The 19,805-nt window shown below is 46.5% G+C and overlaps 3 protein-coding genes across 6 annotated transcripts in view; 1 reads left to right on the plus strand and 2 right to left on the minus strand.

Moving 5' to 3' along the window:
* The window catches only part of LOC105496073 (thioredoxin related transmembrane protein 2), a 35,521-nt gene extending 32,366 nt beyond the window's left edge, over nucleotides 1-3,155 (minus strand). Inside the window, exon 1 of one of the 2 annotated variants that reach the window (XM_024797380.2) lies at nucleotides 2,739-3,132. In XM_024797380.2, the coding sequence (XP_024653148.1) occupies nucleotides 2,739-2,927 (189 nt within the window). In that variant the 5' untranslated portion in view covers nucleotides 2,928-3,132. Of the gene's footprint in view, nucleotides 1-2,738 lie in introns of both variants that reach the window. The other variant, XM_024797381.2, reaches the window with a different exon arrangement.
* Nucleotides 3,156-3,314: 159 nt separating this feature from the next.
* Nucleotides 3,315-11,860, plus strand: LOC105496074 (mediator complex subunit 19). The gene is made up of 5 exons (XM_011766112.2): nucleotides 3,315-3,580; nucleotides 10,367-10,623; nucleotides 10,781-10,877; nucleotides 11,184-11,278; nucleotides 11,477-11,860. The coding sequence occupies exons 1-5, from the start codon at nucleotides 3,364-3,366 to the stop codon at nucleotides 11,543-11,545; spliced, it is 735 nt and encodes a 244-aa protein (XP_011764414.2). The 5' UTR covers nucleotides 3,315-3,363; the 3' UTR covers nucleotides 11,546-11,860.
* A 2,819-nt stretch (nucleotides 11,861-14,679) lies between these two features.
* The window catches only part of LOC105496070 (zinc finger DHHC-type palmitoyltransferase 5), a 33,886-nt gene continuing 28,760 nt past the window's right edge, over nucleotides 14,680-19,805 (minus strand). For all 3 annotated transcript variants that reach the window (XM_011766107.3, XM_011766108.3, XM_011766109.3), the window contains exons 10-12: nucleotides 19,151-19,263; nucleotides 16,753-17,612; nucleotides 14,680-15,996 (exon numbers count right to left, since the gene is read on the minus strand). In XM_011766107.3, coding sequence (XP_011764409.2) covers nucleotides 15,831-15,996; nucleotides 16,753-17,612; nucleotides 19,151-19,263 — 1,139 coding nt within the window. In that variant the 3' untranslated portion in view covers nucleotides 14,680-15,830. The remainder of the gene's footprint in view (nucleotides 15,997-16,752; nucleotides 17,613-19,150; nucleotides 19,264-19,805) is intronic.

Here is a 19,805-nt window from a genome sequence, read left to right on the forward strand (position 1 = left end):
ATGGAAATTTTATCTTGTGTAGTCAAAGCTGATCAAGATTAGACAGATTTGTTTGTAAAGTTTATTAAAATTAGTATTAGTATTAAAAGCACATTAATATATAGCATATTATATGTATTTTTTATTTTACTTATTGATTGATTTTGAGACAGAATTTTGCTCTTGATGCCCAGGCTTGAGTGCAATGGCACGATCCTGGCTCACTGCAACCTCTGCCTCTCGGGTTCAAGTGATTCTTCTGCCTCAGCCTCCAGAGTAGCTGGGATTATGGGCACCCACCACCACACCCGGCTAATTTTCTGTATTTTTAGTAGAGACAGGGTTACACCATGTTGGCCAGGCTGGTCTCGAACTCTTGAGCTCAGGAAATCCACTCGCCTCAGCCTCCCAAAGTGCTGGGATTACAGATGTCAGCCACCACACCTGGCCAAGTGTCTTATTTTCAAGGAGGCTCTTGGAAAGCATGGGAAGAATTCTGACAAATACAGGTTTCTGATAACTTTGAAATTGCATCATTGGACTGGGTAAAAATTTCCAAAGTCTAATGAAAATAAAACTGGACTCATAAAATTGCTAACCTCCAGACTAATGTTTTCCATTTTTCACCCACTCTTCTGACTTAGAATCACTAAAAATTAAAACAGCCTTTTTTTTGACTTGGCGCAGTGGCTCATGCCTGTAAATCCCAGCTCCTTAGGAAGCCAAGTCAGGAGGATCCCTCGAGCTCAGGAGTTCAAGACCAACCTGGGCAACATAAAGAGACCCCACCTCAAAAAAATTTTTTTAAAATTAGCCAGGTGTGTAGTGCATGCCTTTGGTTCCAGCTACCTGGGAGGCTGAGGTGGCAGGATGGCTTTGCCCAGGAGGTTAAGACTACAGTGAGCCATGATCACACCACTGCACTCCAGCTTGGATAACAGAGCAAGATCTTGTCTCAAAAAAACCCCAAAAAACTAAAAACCCTGCCTTTTTCCTAAGGCCTTACCAGCTAAAGCTAGTCAACTTGTCTTTGGAAAAAAAAAAAATCACCGTAACATCTTATATTTGGACAAACTTTACACACAACCTACAATCTAGGAAAATAAATTGCTATTGATCTTCCCAACTGACAGCCCTCCAGACTCTAAAGAAACTAGTTTATACGCTATATCAGATATTAAGCTTTGCCTTGTTCCATAGATATGTCTCTCTTATTAAATCTGTTTGCCTACATCATGTATAGAGGACTAGCTTTGAGAACTCATCTACAATGCCATCTCCTGAAAGGAGACACAGCAATTTAACTGAACTGGCCTATCCCCCAAAATGAGAGACTGGTTTAATGGGATCCTTTGCCGCTCAATTACTAGCCCAATTTCTCTCTCCACAGACACCAACTCAGCTTTTATAGGGAAACTTCTAAGGAAGTTTCAGACAAAGGAAATAAAGGAGACCAGGGACTCACAGCCCAAAATATGGCATCCTGTATGCTAATTATTTTAAATTAAAGGTCCCTGGATACCAGCAGATACTGGAAGCAGCTTTACTCTGATAACTACCTTATCTGCCTAAAGTCCAGACCTGTCAAAGAAGAAAACAATTACTTCTGGTCTCTTCCCTGAGTTTTCATTAACTTAACTCATAGTACAGGAAGAAAGACTGAAGCCTGTCAACACACCCGGACAGATTTTTGTCAGAAACCACTGTCTGCTTTGCAGGCCCAACAGTCATTGTCCCACGCCACTGTATGTTCTCCAGGCCACTGAATCACCCTAAAAGTCATTTACAATCCACCTTAAAATCACCCACATTTCCCCATCTCCCATACTCCTATGAAGAAGGGTATATAAGCCTCTGTACCCCACTGGGTCATTCTCCTTCAATTCCCTCATGCTATGCACGTTAAAATAAAATTTCTGTGCCTTTCTCCTACTAACGTGCCCTTTGTCGGCTGATTTTTCAACAAACCCTCAGAGAGCTAAGGGGAAGCTTTGCCTTGGCCCTTACATGCTATATAGCAGAGGGTAAAGTGCTTTAAGTTCATGTTCTGAGCAGTCCCTCCACCCATTCCAAGGAAGCACAGCAAGGAGCTTGGGACACTTCTCAAAGAAAGCCCAAAGATTTCTTTACAACTTATTTTTTACAATTCCTTTACAGTAGCCCCAAAATTTTATCCACTTTCGCATCCTCAGGATCAAGCAGAGTGCCTAGAGTGTACACTCTAGAAATGTTGATTGAATTAAGAAACGGCTGACAGTGTGTGCAGGTAGTGTGGCCACAAGAATAGTTTCAAGTCCCAGGCACTCATTAGTTGCATGACCTGGGGCAAGTCGCCTAAATATACCAAGATCCATTTCTTCACCAATGAAACAGGACTACTACTACTTGCCTTCCCTACCTTACTGGCTCCTCAGGAGGCTTTACATAATGAGCGGCACTGTAAGATGCTATACACGTATATGTACAGTTTTGACAGGGCTGTTTCTTAGTCTAAATGGTGAAATGGAAAGAAACCTGGACTCAACAGTCAGAAGCTGTTGGGCCGTTGTACAGGGCTACGACTAACAGGTTCCGTTTTCCCATATTAAACACAAAGTTTAGTCTCGACGATGTTTCGGACTCTGCACTTTACAGTCTGTTAAATCCGCTACAGGCTCGGAACCTCAGGTGTCCTCAGAAAGGTAAACCCCAGGGTTCCCAAATGCACCTGCAAGGGCAGGGACAGTCAAGGTCGCGGTACTGAGACGCGGGACGCTCACCCAGTCAAAGTCACACGGGTTACCGTCTTCGCGTTGGGTGGGCAAACCGTGGCAGAGTGGCGGCAGTTTCCTCACGAGTAGGAAGGCAGCAGAGAGCAGGGCCGACAGAAGGTAGTAAGGTTGGGCAAGCCATCGTGAAAGTCGCGGCACCGAATACACCAGAGCAATTAGAGGAGCCAAGACCGCCATCTTTTCGGCCGCAAGGGCCACTGCTCACCGGCGTCGTAGGTCCGGCCCCGCCTCCCCCACCATAGCGACTGCTATTGGGCTACATCTCAAACGTACGGCCTCTAAACCCGGATGTAGTTCTGTCAACGCTGTGGTATGTCAGAACCCAAAAAAGAACTTAATATCTTATTGGTTGGTCTAGCTGTCGCTTTATCAGCTTAAGTCATTTTATTGGACTGTAGCTAACGTAGCTAGCAGAAGACTCTAATAAGGTTAAATAGCACTTCCTGAACGTTCTCAGAGAGCGACGGAAGTAGTTGTTGAAACAAGGTAGGCGGCGCCTGAGGCATCCAATGACAAGCGGTTCCTTGAGAAAGAGGTGGGTATTCCTTAAAAGCATTGTCCAATGAAAATTACCAACGCCAGACACCGAGACAGCGCCGGGGCGGAGGGGACGATGGAGAATTTCACGGCGCTGTTCGGGGCTCAGGCTGACCCACCACCGCCCCCAACCGCACTAGGCTTCGGACCAGGAAAGCCTCCACCCCCGCCACCGCCTCCTCCGGGCGGGGGACCCGGCACGGCTCCGCCTCCCACCGCGGCCACGGCCCCTCCCGGCGCGGACAAGTCAGGAGCTGGCTGTGGCCCTTTTTACCTCATGAGGGAACTGCCAGGTGAGTACTCGGCCTTGCCAAAGCCAGCCAATCAAATCTTAGAGAGGAGGTGTTGGGCGTGGCTCTCAGCCGGCTAACGGAGGTGCGAGGTAACCTAGGCAACGCATACCCGGACTGTGGAGCCCTAAGTCGAAAGGGCTATTAGGATTCACAAGCAGAGGGATGAGTTGAATTCAACCAAAGGGATGAATGGCGGGGAGCGGGGTGGTGCATCTCCGTGACTGTCTTTTGCACCATGTCCAGGCTGTGTCCCTGACACTGGTTTATGTCTCCCTAAAAAATGATCTAGGGCTGGGCGCAGTGGCTCACGCCTGTAATCCCAACACTCTGGGAGACGGAGGCGGGCGAATCACCTCAGGTCAGGAGTTCGAGACCAGCCTGGCCAACATGATGCAACTCTGTCTGTACTAAAAACACAAAAATTACTTGGGCGTGGTGGCGTATTCCACCTACTTGGAACCCGGGAGGCGGAGGTTGCATTGAGCCGAGATTGCTCCACTGCCCTCCAGCCTGGGCGATAGAATGAGACTCCGTCTCAAAACAAAAACAAACAAACAAAAAATCAAGAGTTTGAGTTTGGAACTCGAGAGGCCTGATTTAATATCTTTGGGGACCTAAAGTTTTAGTTACAAGTCTCCCACACACTTGCTGTGGGTTTGGGGCAAGTTGCCACTCTTCCAAGATTTCTGCGTTTCCTGGTGTCATCAAAGAAGGGGTAATAATCGAACCAAACTCTTTTCATTCAAAAAATTATTTTGTTGAGTACCTATGTACCAAGCACTTTTCTAAATGCTGGAGATACAGTTGTGAACAAGACTGACAAGATGCTTGCCTTTTTTGGAATGTACATTTCAGTGTAGGAGGCATTGTAAACAAGATAATGTCAGAGAGTGGTTAATGCTAGGAAGAGAAAACATTATAAAAAATTGAAGGTGGCCAGGCGCATTGCTCACGCCTGTAATCCCAGCGCTTGGGTAGGCTGAGGCAGGAGGATCCCTTGAGCCCAGGAGTTTGAGACCAGCCTGGGCAACATGGCGAGACCCAGTCTCTACAAAACATACAAGATTAGCCAGCCGTGGTAGTGCTTGCCTGTAGCCCCAGCTACTCAGGAGACTAAGGGAGGAGAATTGCTTGAACACAGGAGGTCCAGGCTGCAGTGAACCAAGATTGTGCCACTGCACTCCAGCCTGGGCAACAGATGAGACCTTGTCTCTTAAAAAAAAAATTGAGGGGCAGAACTACGTTAGCTAGAGTGGCCAGAGATGCTCTCTCCACATAGCTAAAATTTGAACTAAAATGTAAGCATAGACAAAGGGCCAGCCAGCTATGGACAGGAGGGAGAGATAATTCTAGATACAGGAAATGAGGTCAGAAACCCTGATGTGAGAAAAAGCTTAGAATATCTGAGGGACAGAAAATCAGTTGGACTCCAGTGAAGTGAACAAAAGGAAAGAGTGTTAGGAGAGAGATGAAGCTGGGAGAGTTAGGCAGAGGCTTTTATAAAGCAATAAAGGCATTTAGATTGTAAATACAAAAGGAAGCCATTTAAAACAATTTTTTATAGAGACAAGGTCTCACTGTGTCACCCAGGCTGGACTGCAGTGGTACAGTCATAGCTCACTGTAACCTCCAATTCCTAGGCTCATGCTGTCCTCCCACCTCAGCCTCCCAAGTAGCTAGGACTGCAGGCATGTGCCACCACAGTTGGCTAACTTAAAAATTTTTTGTAAAGACTGGGTCTTACTGTGTTGCCCAAGCTAGTCTTGAACTCCTGGCCAATGACAGTCCTCCCACCTTGGCCACCCAAAGTGCTAGGATTATAGGCCTGAGCCACTGTGCCCAGCCAAGGAAAGCCATTTTAACATAGGAACTTGGTCAAATGTACTTATTTAGAGAAGTAAATGGATACAGGGTGTTAGACGTAGAGCTGACAGGGTTGAAAAGCTGAATATAGGGCCAGGTGCTGTGGCTAACGCCAGTAATCCCAGCACTTTGGGAGGCTGAGGTGGGAGGACTGCTTGAGCCCAAAAGTTTGAGACCAGCCTGGGCAATATAATGAGACCCCATCTCTACAAAAAATAAAAGTAAATTAGCTAGGGATAGCAGCGTACACCTGTAGTCTCAGCTACTTAGGAAGCTGAGGTGGTAGAATCACTTGAGCCCAGGAAGTTGAGGCTGCAGTGAGCTGTGATTGTGCCACTGTGCTCCAGCTTAGATGATAGAGGAAGAAGCTGTCTCAGTTAAAAATACATATTGTATATAAAAGTGAAGGAGATAGAGGAATTGATGCCTTTTTAAGTTTTCAGCTTGAATAATTGGGTGTATGGGTATGAGACTTGGAAGATGAGGAAGGAACAAGTTTGAAGAGGTGGAAATCGAGTTGTTTTGGACATGTTTGGTCTCCAAGATGCTGCCTTTCTCTCTCTCTTTTTTTTTTTTTTTTTTTTTTTCTCCTGAGACAGAGTTTTGCTCTTGTTGCGCAGGCTGGAGTGCAATGGCGCAATCTCGGCTCACTGAAACCTCCGCCTCCCAGGTTCAGGCGATTCTCCTGCCTCAGCCTCCCGAGTAGCTGGGATTACAGGCATGCGCCCCCATACCCAGCTAGTTTTTTATTTTTAGTAGAGACGAGGTTTCTCCCTGTTGGTCAGGCTGATCTCAAACTCCCAACCTCAGGTGATCCACCCACCTTGGCCTCCCAAAGTGCCAGGATTACAGGTGTGAGCCACCACGCCTGGCCTCCCAGATGCCTTTCATTGTCTCAAGTCTTATTTCCGCATCATGACTTGAGGGAAGTAGCGACAGATATTGGTATGGTACTTCAAAGTTCACAACACATATGAAGTAGTATTTAATACTTAGAATAGCCCTTTGAGGTAGCATTATTATCTACATTTTATAATTGAAAAAACTGAAACATGGAGAAGTTGACATCCCTTTGATTAGTTAGTGGTTGATGTCCACCAGCAGTTTCCTTTAATCTTTCTTTTGCCTTCCCTATTCTGATTGTAGCTATTTGTATCAGTCAGTTGACAGATTGAATATCTGTTCTGGGCAAATGCTGGGTGTATGAGGAGGGTGAGATGGAGAGAGAGATTAGTAATGCTGGTCATTGCTTTTCAAGGAGATTAGTTAGGAATGTAAAATTTGTGGTTTAAGGATAGTGACTATATTTCCTATCAACTCCATCTCATTTTGTGCTCATGCCTCACAACAGCAATTAACAATATCTTAGCCATCAATATTAAGAACTATCTAATGGTTTTCAAAGTGTGTTGCTATCCAAAATGACAGTAAGAATAAAATGTCACTTGAGCTAGACCTTGAATAATTCATGTTGGTGAAGAAAAATTAGGAAGAATTTTCCTAAAATGAAATAATGTGAGGGGTGTGTTTTTGAGGCGATAGGGAGATTCATTTGGACGGATCAGAAATTTTGCATAGAGGAGTAGTGGTTGATGAGGCCCCAAAGCTAAGTTGGAGTAAGATGTAATTAGCCTTGAGTGCCAGTCAAAAGGAATTTGAGTGTTCTCCTGAGGGCAAAAAGAAACCATTAAGATTTGTGAACCGAGGAGTACTGCTTTCCAAAAATATCTGGAACATGTGGGTGCCGTGGATTGAAATAGAGAAGCCATGAGTGATGTTGGCAAGTTTGGAATTTCAAAACGAAAAAAAATTTTTTTTTTTTTTAATCTTGTTGGGCAGGGTGGTTCATGCCTGTGATCCTAGCACTTTGGGAGGCTGAGGCAGGCAGATTGTTTGAGTCTAGGAGTTCAAGACCAGTCTGGGCAACATAGGGAGACCCCTGTCTCTACAAAAAGTATAAAAATTAGGCCGGGCGCGGTGGCTCACGCCTGTAATCCCAGCACTTTGGGAGGCCGAGACGGGTGGATCACAAGGTCAGGAGATCGAGACCATCCTGGCTAACACGGTGAAACCCCGTCTCTACTAAAAAAAATACAAAAACCTAGCCGGGCGAGGTGGCGGGCGTCTGTAGTCCCAGCTACTCGGGAGGCTGAGGCAGGAGAATGGCGTGAACCCAGGAGGCAGAGCTTGCAGTGAGCTGAGATCCGGCCACTGCACTCCAGTCTGGGCGACAAAGCGAGACTCTGTCTCAACAACAACAACAAAAAAAATTAGCCCAGCATGGCAGTGTATACATGTAGTTCCAGCTACTTGGGAGGCTGAGGCAGGAAAATAGTTTGAGCCCAGGATGCAGAGATTACAGTGAGCCAAGATCGTGCCATTGCACTCCAGCCTGGGTGACAGAGCGATACTATCTCAAAAAATAAATAAAAATAAAAAATAACCCTTGTAGAATAGTCAAAACTGGAATATGAACTCTCAAGTTTAGAAAAAACCCAGACTGCCTTCTCACCTGGGTCATAAGGATAACCATCTGGACAGAGGAGAGCTGGCGGAGCAGGGGAAATTCAGAAGATTGTAATGGCAAGAGGCAGTGCCCAGAGTTATGAGGAGAGAGGCTGTGACATTGGGTCTCCTGCCATTACCCTTGCTCAGTCTTCTGAGTTGTTTGGTAGTAAAGGGAAGGAAAAGGGTGAAATAAGGCCTAGCAGTATAGAGCGAAAGCGTCTTGTTTATTTAATAAATATTTATTAAGCACCTAATGTGTGTACTGTGCTAGGCACTAGCGATACATGAATGAACAAGACATTGTCTGTGCCTCCAAGGAGCTTACAGTTCAGTACCTGTTTTTCTGAGTGAATGATTATAAACAAGCCATTTTTGTCATTTGTACCCTCTGTGTCTATCATAATTACAAATGAAGTTGTAGTTAGCCATTTCTTCCTTATTAAGTTACTAATAAATGTATATTTTTTAAAAAAAGAGTCAGCCATGCAATATTTATATAGATAGTGCCTTGCATATATATAATACTTTTTTTTTTTTTTTTGAGATGGAATCTGACTCTCCCACCCAGGCTGGAGTGCAGTGGTGCAAACTCAGCTCACTGCAACTTCCACCTCCCGGGCTCAAGCAGTTCTCCTGCCTCAGCCTCCTAAGTAGCTGTGACTACAGGCGCATGCCACCACACCCAGCTAATTTTTGTATTTTTAGTAGTGATGAGGTTTCACTATGTTGGCCAGGCTGGTCTCGAACTCCTGACCTCAAGTGATCTGCCTTCCTTGGCCTCCCAAAGTGCTGGGATTACAGGCATGAACCACTGTGCCAGGCCTGATACTTTATGCTTTTCAGTATATTTTCATTTGAACCTTGGGAGAAAATGATGTGTATGTAAGATAGCTATTATTCCATTCCACAGATAAGAGGAAACTGAGGCATGGAAAGACAGCCAGAATAATTCTAGTTGCCTGACTAGTTTTTTTGTTTTTTGAGACAGGGTCTCACTCTCACGCCCAGACTGCAGTGCAGTGGCCTGATCTCAGCTCACTGCAACCTGTGTCTCGCAGGGATTACAGGTGTGCACCACTATTGCCCAGGCTGGTCTTGAACTCCTGACCGCCTCGGTTTCCCAACGTGCTGGGATTACAGGCGTGAGCCACCGCACCTGGTCATTAGTTGACTGACTTCTAATAAAACATTTCTTCCTGGACGTGCATGGTGGCTCACACCTGTAATCCCAGCACGTTGGGAAGCCGAGATGGGTGGATCACTTGAGGTCAGGAGTTCAAGACCAGCCTAGCCAACATGATGAAACCCCGTCTCTACTAAAAAAAAAAAATACAAAAATTAGCCAGGCATGGTGGTGCATGCATGTAATCCCAGCTACTTGGGAGGCTGAGGTGGGAGAATCACTTGAACCCGGGAGGTGGAGGTTGCAGTGAGCCAAGATCGTGCCACTGCACTCCAGCCTGGGCAACAGAGCAAAACTCCCGTATCAAAAACAAAAAACATTTATTCCTTTTAGGCAAGGCATCATACTCAATATCATGAGGAAGAATAAAGATGTTGGTAACAATTTAGGCGGTGGTAGCTAGAAAAATCTCCCGGTTCTTTTCTTATGTAAAGGTGATTAGTGTTTCTTGCTAGTACAAAAAAATGTCCTTGACAAGACCCTTAAGTCACTGGGTCATATTTGGTCCCCTTAGCATGGTTGTAGCTAAGCTGTGAGGTCGTATTTTCCTGGCTGTGTCAGAGAATGTAATTTTCACTAGTACATTTTATGAGAAGCGCTCAGAACAGCATTTACCGTGAAGCAAGAAGCACCATGTAAATCAACTCTAGTTAATCTGAGAGAGTGGAGTGTCTCCTTCATTGGGCTAGAGCAGTTCCTGTCTCTGCCCTATTGGATTTTTGCCTGTTTTTCCCCTTCCCATTGGAAGCTACCATTGTGTTGTATTGTATTTTTCATGTTATTTACTTTTGCTGTTTTTTTCTTTTTTTTTTCTGAGACAGAGTGTCACTGTCGCCCAGGCTGGAGTGCAGTGGCGCAATCTCAGCTCACTGCAACCTCCACCTCCTGGGTTCAAGTGATTCTCCTGCCTCAGCCTCCTAAATAGCTGGGACTACAGGTACGCACTACCACACCCAACTAATATTTTGTATTTTTAGTAGAGACAGGCCTTCACCGTGTTAGCCAGGATGGTCTCAATCTCCTGACCTCATGATCCGCCCGCCTCGGCCTCCCAAAGTTCTGGGATTACAGGCAAGAGCCACCGTGACTGGCCTGCTCTGTTTCTTTAAAAATAAATTTTAAATTTTAAAATCTACACTTAAAAATTCCTTATTTAGGTTAATATATAGTCCTTCACTCCCTGGGTCTACTTTGAAGACTGATCTTTTTTATTTTTATTCTGCGTTGTCTAGGTAGCACAGAGCTGACGGGCAGCACGAATCTGATCACACACTACAACTTGGAACAAGCCTATAATAAATTCTGTGGGAAGAAGGTGAAGGAGAAGCTAAGTAACTTCCTGCCTGACCTGCCAGGGATGATTGATTTGCCTGGTTCCCATGATAACAGCAGCCTCCGCTCTCTCATTGAGAAGCCCCCTATTCTCAGTAGCTCTTTTAATCCTATCACAGGGACCATGCTGGCCGGCTTCCGCCTCCACACTGGCCCGGTGAGTCCTGTTGGAGGAAGAAGGCAAATGGGGAGGCCTAAACATGGAGATGGTTTTTCTGTCCAAGTCTGTTCCTTCATAATGGAGCAGAACGGATGATAGGAGCAGGAGAGATTTCCTCCCTCTACTCACCTGGACCTTCCTTTGGTTCCTTCAGTTGCCAGAGCAGTGTCGTCTGATGCATATTCAGCCTCCCAAGAAGAAGAATAAGCACAAGCACAAACAGAGCCGTACCCAGGATCCTGTCCCCCCAGGTAAGAAGCAGTTCTATTCAAACCAAAAAAAAAAACCTGACCTGAATCTGGTTTGAACTTCCATAGGTAAACCCAGTTAAGTTCAGTATGGAGCTCTGGACTCCTAAATTCCCCTGAAGAAGAAACCAGTGTACTGTGGTCTCTTGGGACTTGGGACAGGGACTGTAGCAGCACCTCTGTATCCTTTTTGGCCATTTGGACAAAAGCAGTTGCCCCTGACTTGGGATTTTCCTGTAGTCTTCAGTGGTTCATAACAGTAGAGGATTTTGAGCTTTATGGGTGATAGGTACCTAATGTCTCCTACAGAAACACCATCTGATTCAGATCACAAGAAGAAGAAAAAGAAAAAAGAAGAGGATCCTGAACGGAAAAGGAAGAAGAAAGAGAAGAAGAAAAAGAAGGTAGAGTAGAGGCCTATTGCCACAACCCAGTGATTTTCCCTAGATCTCACCCCTGTCCTAAATACCCTAAAGAGTTCTTTGCCTCAAGTTGGACCCACGATTGAAAACCCAAGGCAGGTTACAGGTTTCTCCTGTACAGCCTGATCAAAGCCAAGGCTAGTTCCTAGTTGTTCTTACCCCTCCTTCTTTCTCTCCCAGAACCGGCATAGTCCAGACCACCCAGGTATGGGCAGCTCCCAAGCCAGCAGCAGCAGCAGCCTACGCTAACAGGACCACTGGACTCTTTGCCAGGATGGCTTTTCCTGCTGTACTGAACCTGCTGACAAAAGCTGCCTTCCAGGCTCTTGGACACTGCCTTGGGAGCATCCTGCAGCTGGGACAGAGACCAGCTCCTGTTGGGCTCAGTTGAGACTAAGTACATTAGGAGAGAGAGGGACATGCTTTTGTAGGCTCATCCCAGTTGGTTTTCTCATGGACATCTCCCAGGAAGCTTACAATTTTCTTCTCTCTCTGTTGTGCAATTTGTCTGATTTAGGACTTGTTCTGTTTTTTCTTAAAAAAAAAAAAATTACATTTATCAAATTGGCTGAAGTGTGACTGCTGTTAAGAGGTATGTTCTGTGAGTCAGGATTTAAGACAAGGCATTGCTAAGACTTGAGGGGATTTGGGTCTTGTTGTTACATTATGCAGGGAACCAACCAAAATGAAAAATGACCCAAGCTTACTAATACTCCACAGCAGACACAGAACACTCTGCCCGTTATGTTAAGAACCAGGCGCCTGGGTGATCTCAGGCTCCATCTGAAGAGCTGATCCAGGTAGGGCTCAACAGTGTATTCTAGGTCAATTTTGTGTTGAAACAGAATAGCCAACTGAAAACACATGGACAGTCACCCATGTATTTCAACAAGATTGGTTTCTTAGGTCAGAAGCCTGTGATCTTTTGAAATGAACTTCTGGCAAGCAAAGGTAAATGCTTCTCTTCTCTTTACAATAACTTTTGACCTGCTTCACTCCTTAGTTAAGACAATAAAGTTACTTAGCTGATGTGAAAACATTTCTAAAACAGCAACAAAATGTAACCTAACCTATCAAAATGTTTAAAAAAAAAAAAACCTTTAGTTTTTCCAGCTGGTTAGGTAACTGAAAACATCCATGAGAAAACCTGAATTAATGTAACCTGACTTTAAATTTAACACACAGTTAAAATCTGTTGCCGTGAAAGCCAAGTTTGTTCCTCAATCAGTGGGTGGAAAACCACTCATTCAACTGGTTTAAATCCAGATTTCAGAATAAGAGTTTGCTGGGGTGTTTTTTTTTGTTTGTTTTTTTTTTTTGGACAGAGTCTCACTCTGTTACGCAGGAATGCAGTGGCGTGATCTCGGCTCACTGCAACCTCTACCTTCTGGGTTCAAGTGATTCTTGTACCTCAGCCTCCCAAGTGGCTGGGACTACAAGTGCGTGCCACCATGCCTGGCTAATTTTTGTTTATATATATATATATATATATATATTTTTTTTTTTTTTTTTTTTTTTTTTGGAGACGGAGTCTTGCTCTGCCGCCCAGGCTGGAGTGCAGTGGCCGGATCTCAGCTCACTGCAAGCTCCGCCTCCCGGGTTCACGCCATTCTCCTGCCTCAGCCTCCCGAGTAGCTGGGACTACAGGCGCCCGCCACCTCGCCCGGCTAGTTTTTTGTATATTTTAGTAGAGACGGGGTTTCACCATGTTAGCCAGGATGGTCTCGATCTCCTGACCTCGTGATCCACCCGTCTCGGCCTCCCAAAGTGCTGGGATTACAGGCTTGAGCCACCGCGCCTGGCCTTTTTTTTTTTTTTTAATTAATTTTGGAGACAGAGTCTTGCTCTATCGCCCACGCTGGGGTGCAGTAGTGCAATCTCAGCTCACTGCAACCTGTGCCTCCTGGGTTCAAGTGATTCTCCCACCTCAGCCTCCCAAATAGCCAGGATTATAGGTACCCATGACCAATGCCCAGCTCATTTTTGCATTTTTAGTACAGATGGGGTTTCACCATGTTGTCCAGGCTGGTCTTGAACTCCTGACCTCAAGTGATCTACCCACCTCAGCCTCCCAAAGTGCTGGGATTACAGGCGTGAGCCACCGCACCCAAATAAGAGTTTATATTCTTACATTTTGAGTAATTAAAGGGTTCTGGCCAACTGCTGGAGATTTAGCATCTAAGGATACCTACTGAAAATTAAGAGCACAGCTTTTGTCCAATAGAAGACAGTCTATCTAATTGAACTGACACCAGTATCTAGTTAACCTGCTTTCAACAGGCTTTCGTATCTATCTCACCTTTGGCTGTTTCCAAAATTAGCTTTACTTTCCAGAGACTAAATCCTGTATTAAAAAAACAACTGTAGGCCGGGCACGGTGCGGTGGTTCACGCCTGTAATCCCAGCACTTTGGGAGGCGGAGGCGGGTGGATCACGAGATCAGGAGAGCGAGACCATCCTGGCTAACACAGTGAAACCCCGTCTCTACCAAAAATGCAAAAAATTAGACAGGCTTGGCGGCGGGCGCCTGTAGTCCCAGCTGCTTGGGAGGCTGAGGCAGGAGAATGGTGTGAACCTGGGAGGCGGAGCTTGCAGTGAGCCGAGATCACGCCACTGTACTCCAGCCTGGGCAACTGAGCGAGACTCCATCTCAAAAAAAAAACAAAACAAAACAAAAAAAAAAAACAGCTGTAGCTGGGCATGGTGGCTCATGCCTGTAATCCCAGCGCTTTGGGAGGCCAAGGCAGGACTGCTCAAGGCCAGAAGTTCGAGACCAGCCTGGGCAAAATTGGTCGAGAGCCTATTTCTACTGAAAAAAAAAAAAATAAGCATGGTGGCATGCCGCTGTAAGTCCTAGCTTCTCAGAAGGTTGAGGTGGGAAGACCCTTGAGGCCAGGAGTTTGAGGGTATAGTGATCTGATTGTGCCACTGCCCTCCAGCCTAAGCAACCAGAATGAGGCCCTGTCTCTTAAAAGAAGAAAGAAACAATTTTTAAGAGTTCTCTAAGCTTTCAAATAACAGCTTTGGTGGTTTCAAGAGACTTTTTTTCCAGGTATTTTTTAATTAAATTACCCAAATAAAAACAGGACCTATTGTTTTTAGAAATTGAGTCTCTATGTTGCCAAGGTTGGCCTGGAACTCCTGGGTTCATGTGATCCTCCTGCCTCAGCCTCCCTCAGTGCTGGGATTACAGGCATGAGCCACCACACTCGGTCTCTATTTTTTTAGTAGTAGTAGTTTTAAGTGGCTAATTTCATTATAGTCTTGCCTAAAGAAGGGCTGGGACCAGAGAAGCTTATGAGTTTGTCACTGTGGTAACTTCCCACCAGAAATCGTTCACCTTGTCTCAACCAGACAAAATAACACAAGTCAGGGGGCGCTGGTTAGATCAGGATTTCTTTTTATTCCTCGTTGGTTTAAAATGGCTAATCAGAATAAAAAATAAAAGGGCCTCTTTGTGGAGGCTGGGATCTCCCCTATTTAGAGGTTAGAACCCAGGTATCCCCTCTACCCAGCACCATAGTGAGGTGGGCTGAGGGGTAACCCCCAAGGGACAATTGGAGGGGCCTAGGCCTGCCACTCCTTCTCTCTATCCCCCGTTTTTGGCATGTGATGAAAAATATTGCTTTTTGGATTCTTCTCTCCTGGCCTTGGATCTTAAAATCAAGTTAACCGTGTAAGCTAGGGGAGGCTCCAAGGGGCTAGTAGAAGGAGCCCACTCTAATCCCTCTCCCCCAAGGAGGGGATTATCCAATATTGTTTGAGCTAGGCCAAGTTATTTTCCTGATCTCCCCCCACCACCAGTGTCTTGAAGTTTTGACCCCTTTCCTAGGGAAACTAAATGCCAATGAGCCTAGAAAACTAATTCTCCTCTCCAAGTCCCTCCCTCTTGTGACCAAAATCCCAGACTCGCCTCTCCCCAGGCTTCTTCCTAATCACACTTAGCACCAACAGAGGATGCTATTTCCTTAGTAACTGGAACAAATGAGAGGGAACCACAGGGAAAAGACTGACGTCTCCCCTCTTTTCCTGCTGGTCTGAGGAATGGGAAGAGTAAGATCCCCCTCCATATATGTATCCCTCCCTCATTTTCCCATCCCAGGATAGATATATAATTTCTTTGATATTTATAATATATATATATATATATTATATGTACACACACACCTGGTAACGCAGAAGAGGAAAAAAATAGAATCCGTAACAATAATAAAAAAAATTATTTCTGGTTTAAAAATGATCTGGTTCCCTCCAGGGCGAGCAATTGCACAAATGTCCACTGAGTCTGGTCCAGGGATCAAGGAAGGGAAGGTCTTAAAAGATAAGAGGAGGGGGTTGCTACCCCAGTCTCAGGGCCCCAACTCTCCGACTCCCCAAGCCCACTGCATTTTAGAAAACACTCCTCATCCTCTTGGAATTGGTGGTTTTAAAAATGTCCATGCAGGGGAGGGGAGCCCCTTGAGGGAAGGAAGGTGGCCACCTGGGGCCCTTTGGTGTAGGCGCAGAGGCGTTGGGGAGGGGAGGCGCCGAAGGCTCACACCGAAATCTCATAGGTGGTACCACCAACCCCTGACACCTTCTTGACTCCTCCCCTCGTGGGGCTACTGAGAGATGGCTGGCCTGGGCCAGGGGAGGCTGAGCCTAAACTCTTGGGCTGCCCATTGGATTTGCTGTAGGCGGTCTTCAGCTGTACTTCATCTCTGGAAAGAAGAGACGAGACAGGTGTCAGGAAATGGTACACAAAACATTGGAAAGGGAGACAGTTTCAAAGGTTCAAAGAAAAAATTGGTGTTCTTTTCTATATCCATACTTTCTTACCCAAACGTCCCCCTTTATTGCCCTGCTTAAAATAAGCCTGATTCCCAATCTCTCCTATTTACTGCTACTCTCTTTTTTTTTTTTTTTTGAGACGGAGTCTCGCTGTGTCACCCAGGGTGGAGTGCGGTGGCCGGATCTCAGCTCACTGCAAGCTCCGCCTCCCGGGTTTACGCCATTCTTCTGCCTCAGCCTCCCGAGTAGCCGGGACTACAGGCGCCCACCACCTCGCCCGGCTAGTTTTTTGTATTTTTTAGTAGAGACGGGGTTTCACCGTGTTAGCCAGGATGATCTCGATCTCCTGACCTCGTGATCCGCCCATCTCGGCCTCCCAAAGTGCTGGGATTACAGGCTTGAGCCACCGCGCCCAGCCCTACTGCTACTCTCTAGTAACAGCTATAACATGTACTTACTCCCAGGCAAATACTTTTAGGAAGATAGGATTATGGAAAAAGTATTAATCTTCAGTCTCTTAACAGGAATTGCCCATGAAGGCAGGTGGAGTCAAAGTGAAAATAAAGAGCTACCAGGATACCCCTGGGTCCACCTACATTAGGATGTACAACAGAAGCCCTGATGGCTTTTGCAGAGCAGTATGCCAATTTGAAATGGCTAAGGGTCAGGATAGTACTAATACTTACTTGGGTGTCAGTAATGGCTGCAAGGCCACTTCTTCTGTCTCAGAGACACCAGGTTGGGCTTTCTGGCTGCTGTAAGACATCGATCGGCCCAGGTATGAGGCCGTTGGGCCTGGTTCAGGGGACCCTACTCCCCGGCCCCTTAGCCCATCTGGCTTGCCAAAACGGGGGGCAGCTGGGCGTCCCAGTGGAGTCTTGCCCAAAGGTGATCTCTTTGAATCATCTGAGGAGGAACTAGTACGAGGGGCATGGCCTGAGCCTGGTGTTGACTGAATGCCTGAGTCCCCCAAGCCTGGTTCCTCCTCACGGCCTGGGAGTGGGGGTGACTGGCGCAGCAACTTCTCTCGTTCCTGGAGGGAGGCCACAATGTGGCGCGACAGATTGTCGTAACGGACTGGTGAGGGCTCTCGGTGTGTTGGGCCAGTTGGCACCAAACGTGGGTGTCTCTCAGCTTCCCGTTGCTGGGCCAGCCTGGCTGACAGGAAGGGAGAGGTATAGCCTAAAGGTGGGTCTGGCTCAGGCCCTGCCTGCACTGACTCAAAATCAGGGCTGTCTGAAGGTGTGAGCAAGCTGTCATAAGATAGGCTTCCATTGCGTGTCTGGTTGGCCAGGCTCTTATAGGAGGTGGAGGTGGTGCCCTCTGAACGAATGGATTGCAACTGGCCCAGCTCAAAGCCTGTGCCCTGGGCTGACTTGAGGCTGGAGGAGCGTGAGCCACTGGATAGTGGATCGAAGTGAAAACTTTTGCCAAAGGTAGGAGAACGGAAGCTCTCTGGTTCCAAGCTGGGCTCTGAGCGGTAGCTGGGATGACGGCTGCTCTCTGCAATTGAGGTTGGCTCCTTCAAGCTGTCCCCACGACTCAACTAAGGAAGAAAGTAAAGCAGGCTCTTAGTGCTCCTCTTGTGACAAGCTAGACCCCAGAGCCCAAGGAGTTGGTCAAAAAGAGTATTATGTGCCAATAATATGCTTAGAACTCTTACATGCATTATGTGGGTTAATCCCTCAAGAAAAACTGAATTCAAACAAATATCTCATTTTCAGATACAGAAAGCAAGGCATACAAAGGTTAAGTATCTCGCCCATGGGCAGAACTGGGTTATAAACTCAGATCAAGCACTAATCTATTATGCTATATTGCCCAGTCTGATGAAGGACACAGTATCAAGGAGATTCAGTTCCACGAATGCCAACAATTAGTGAAATGTACTTTGTTTTCTTCTCTTCCCTTCCCCTAATCTTTTTTTCCCAGAACAGCTGGCATGTGTTTTGTGTGTATGTGTGTGTGTATTTGAGGCAGAGTCTCACCCTGTCGCCCAGTCTGGAGTGTGATAGCACAATCTTGGCTCACTTCAACCTCAGCCTCCCAGGTTCAAACGATTCTCCTGCCTCAGCTGGGATTACAGGCGCCCGCCACCACACCCAGCTGATTTTTGTATTTTTAGTAGAGATAGGTGTTTTTAGTAGAGATAGGGTTTCACCATGTTGGCCAGGCTGGTCTTTTGCTCCTGACCTCAGGTGGTCTGCCCACCTCGGCCTCCCAAGGTGCTGGGATTACATGCTTGACCTTCTTTTTTTAATTTTTTTTTTTTTGAGGTGGAGTCTCACTCTGTCACCAGACTGGAATCCAACAGTGGGATCTCCGGCTCACTGCAGCCTCCTGAGTAGCTGGGACTACAGGTGCATACCACCACGTCCAGCTAATTTTTTTTGTTTGTTTGTTTGAGACGGAGTCTCACTCTGTCGCCCAGACTGGAGTGCAGTGGCGCAATCTCGGCTGACTGCAACCTCTACCTCCCAGATTCAAGCGATTCTCCTGCCTCAGCCTCCTGAGTAGCTGGGATTACAGGTGCCCCACCACTACCACGCCCAGCTAATTTTTGTATTTATTCATTTTTTTTGAGACGAGGTCTCAGGCTGGAGTGCAGTGGCGCAATCTCAGCTAACTGCAAGCTCCGCCTCCCGGGTTCACGCCATTCTCCTGGCTCAGCCTCCACGCCTGACTAATTTTTTTGTATTTTTAGTAGAGACAGCGTTTCACTGTGTTAGCCAGGATCATCTTGATCTCCTGACCTCGTGATTCGCCTGCCTTGGCCTCCCAAAGTGCTGGGATTACAAGGCGTGAGCCACTGCATCCTGCAATTTTTGTATTTTTAGTAGAGATGGGGTTTCACCATATTGGCCAGGCTGGTCTCGAACTCCTGACCTTGTGATCCACCACGCCTGGCCTAATTTTTGTATTTTCAGTAGAGAAGAAGTTTCACCACGTTGGCCAGGACGGTCTCAATCTCTTGACCTTGTGATCCGCCCACCTTGGCCTCCCAAAGTGCTGGGATTATAGGAATGAGCCACCATGTCCTGTCAGTTGGCATGTTATTACCCCACCTCTTAGAGTACTCAGTACCTTGGCGCTGGAGGAATGCGGCATGGCAGCTGATGTACTGCTGCTACTGTAACCCGGCCGATACTTGTACATGGTAGGTGTCGGGGGGCTGTCCTTGCCCAGTAAGCTGCTATCTGCAAGAAAAAAGGCCAAGGGGGCACTACTTTACAAGCAGTGTTTTGGTTTAAGAGACAGGGTCTCATTCTGCTGTCCACGCTGGAGTGCAAGTGGCACAATTATAGCTCACTGGAGCCTTGAACTCCTGGGCTCCCACCTCAGCCTCCTGAGTAGCTGGACTGCAGGCATATGCCACCATGCCCAGCTAATTTTTTTTTATTTTTTGTAGAGACAGCCTTGCTATGTTGTCCAGGGTGGTCTTGAACTCCTGGGCTCAAGCAATCCTCCTGCATTGGCCTCCCAAAGTGCTGGGATCACAGGTGTGAGCCACTGTGTCTAGCCTATGAGTGGTTCACTTTATCTGCCTAGGGTTCCTTAAGTACAGGTAGAGGACAAGGTAGGGATATACCCTTCGCTGAAATCAAGACTAAAGACTCAAACCAGCTCAGAACTCAGGGTGGATAAATGCACCAAAAAGGTCCTATGATGTTCTCTGGTCTGCCTAGAGGCTGACCATTTTCCCGGCAAAAGTCCCATTCACTGCCAATAGCTAAATGGC

The sequence above is a fragment of the Macaca nemestrina genome, chromosome 12 (assembly GCF_043159975.1).
Source record: "Macaca nemestrina isolate mMacNem1 chromosome 12, mMacNem.hap1, whole genome shotgun sequence".
In the NCBI taxonomy this organism is placed as follows: Eukaryota; Metazoa; Chordata; class Mammalia; order Primates; family Cercopithecidae; genus Macaca; species Macaca nemestrina.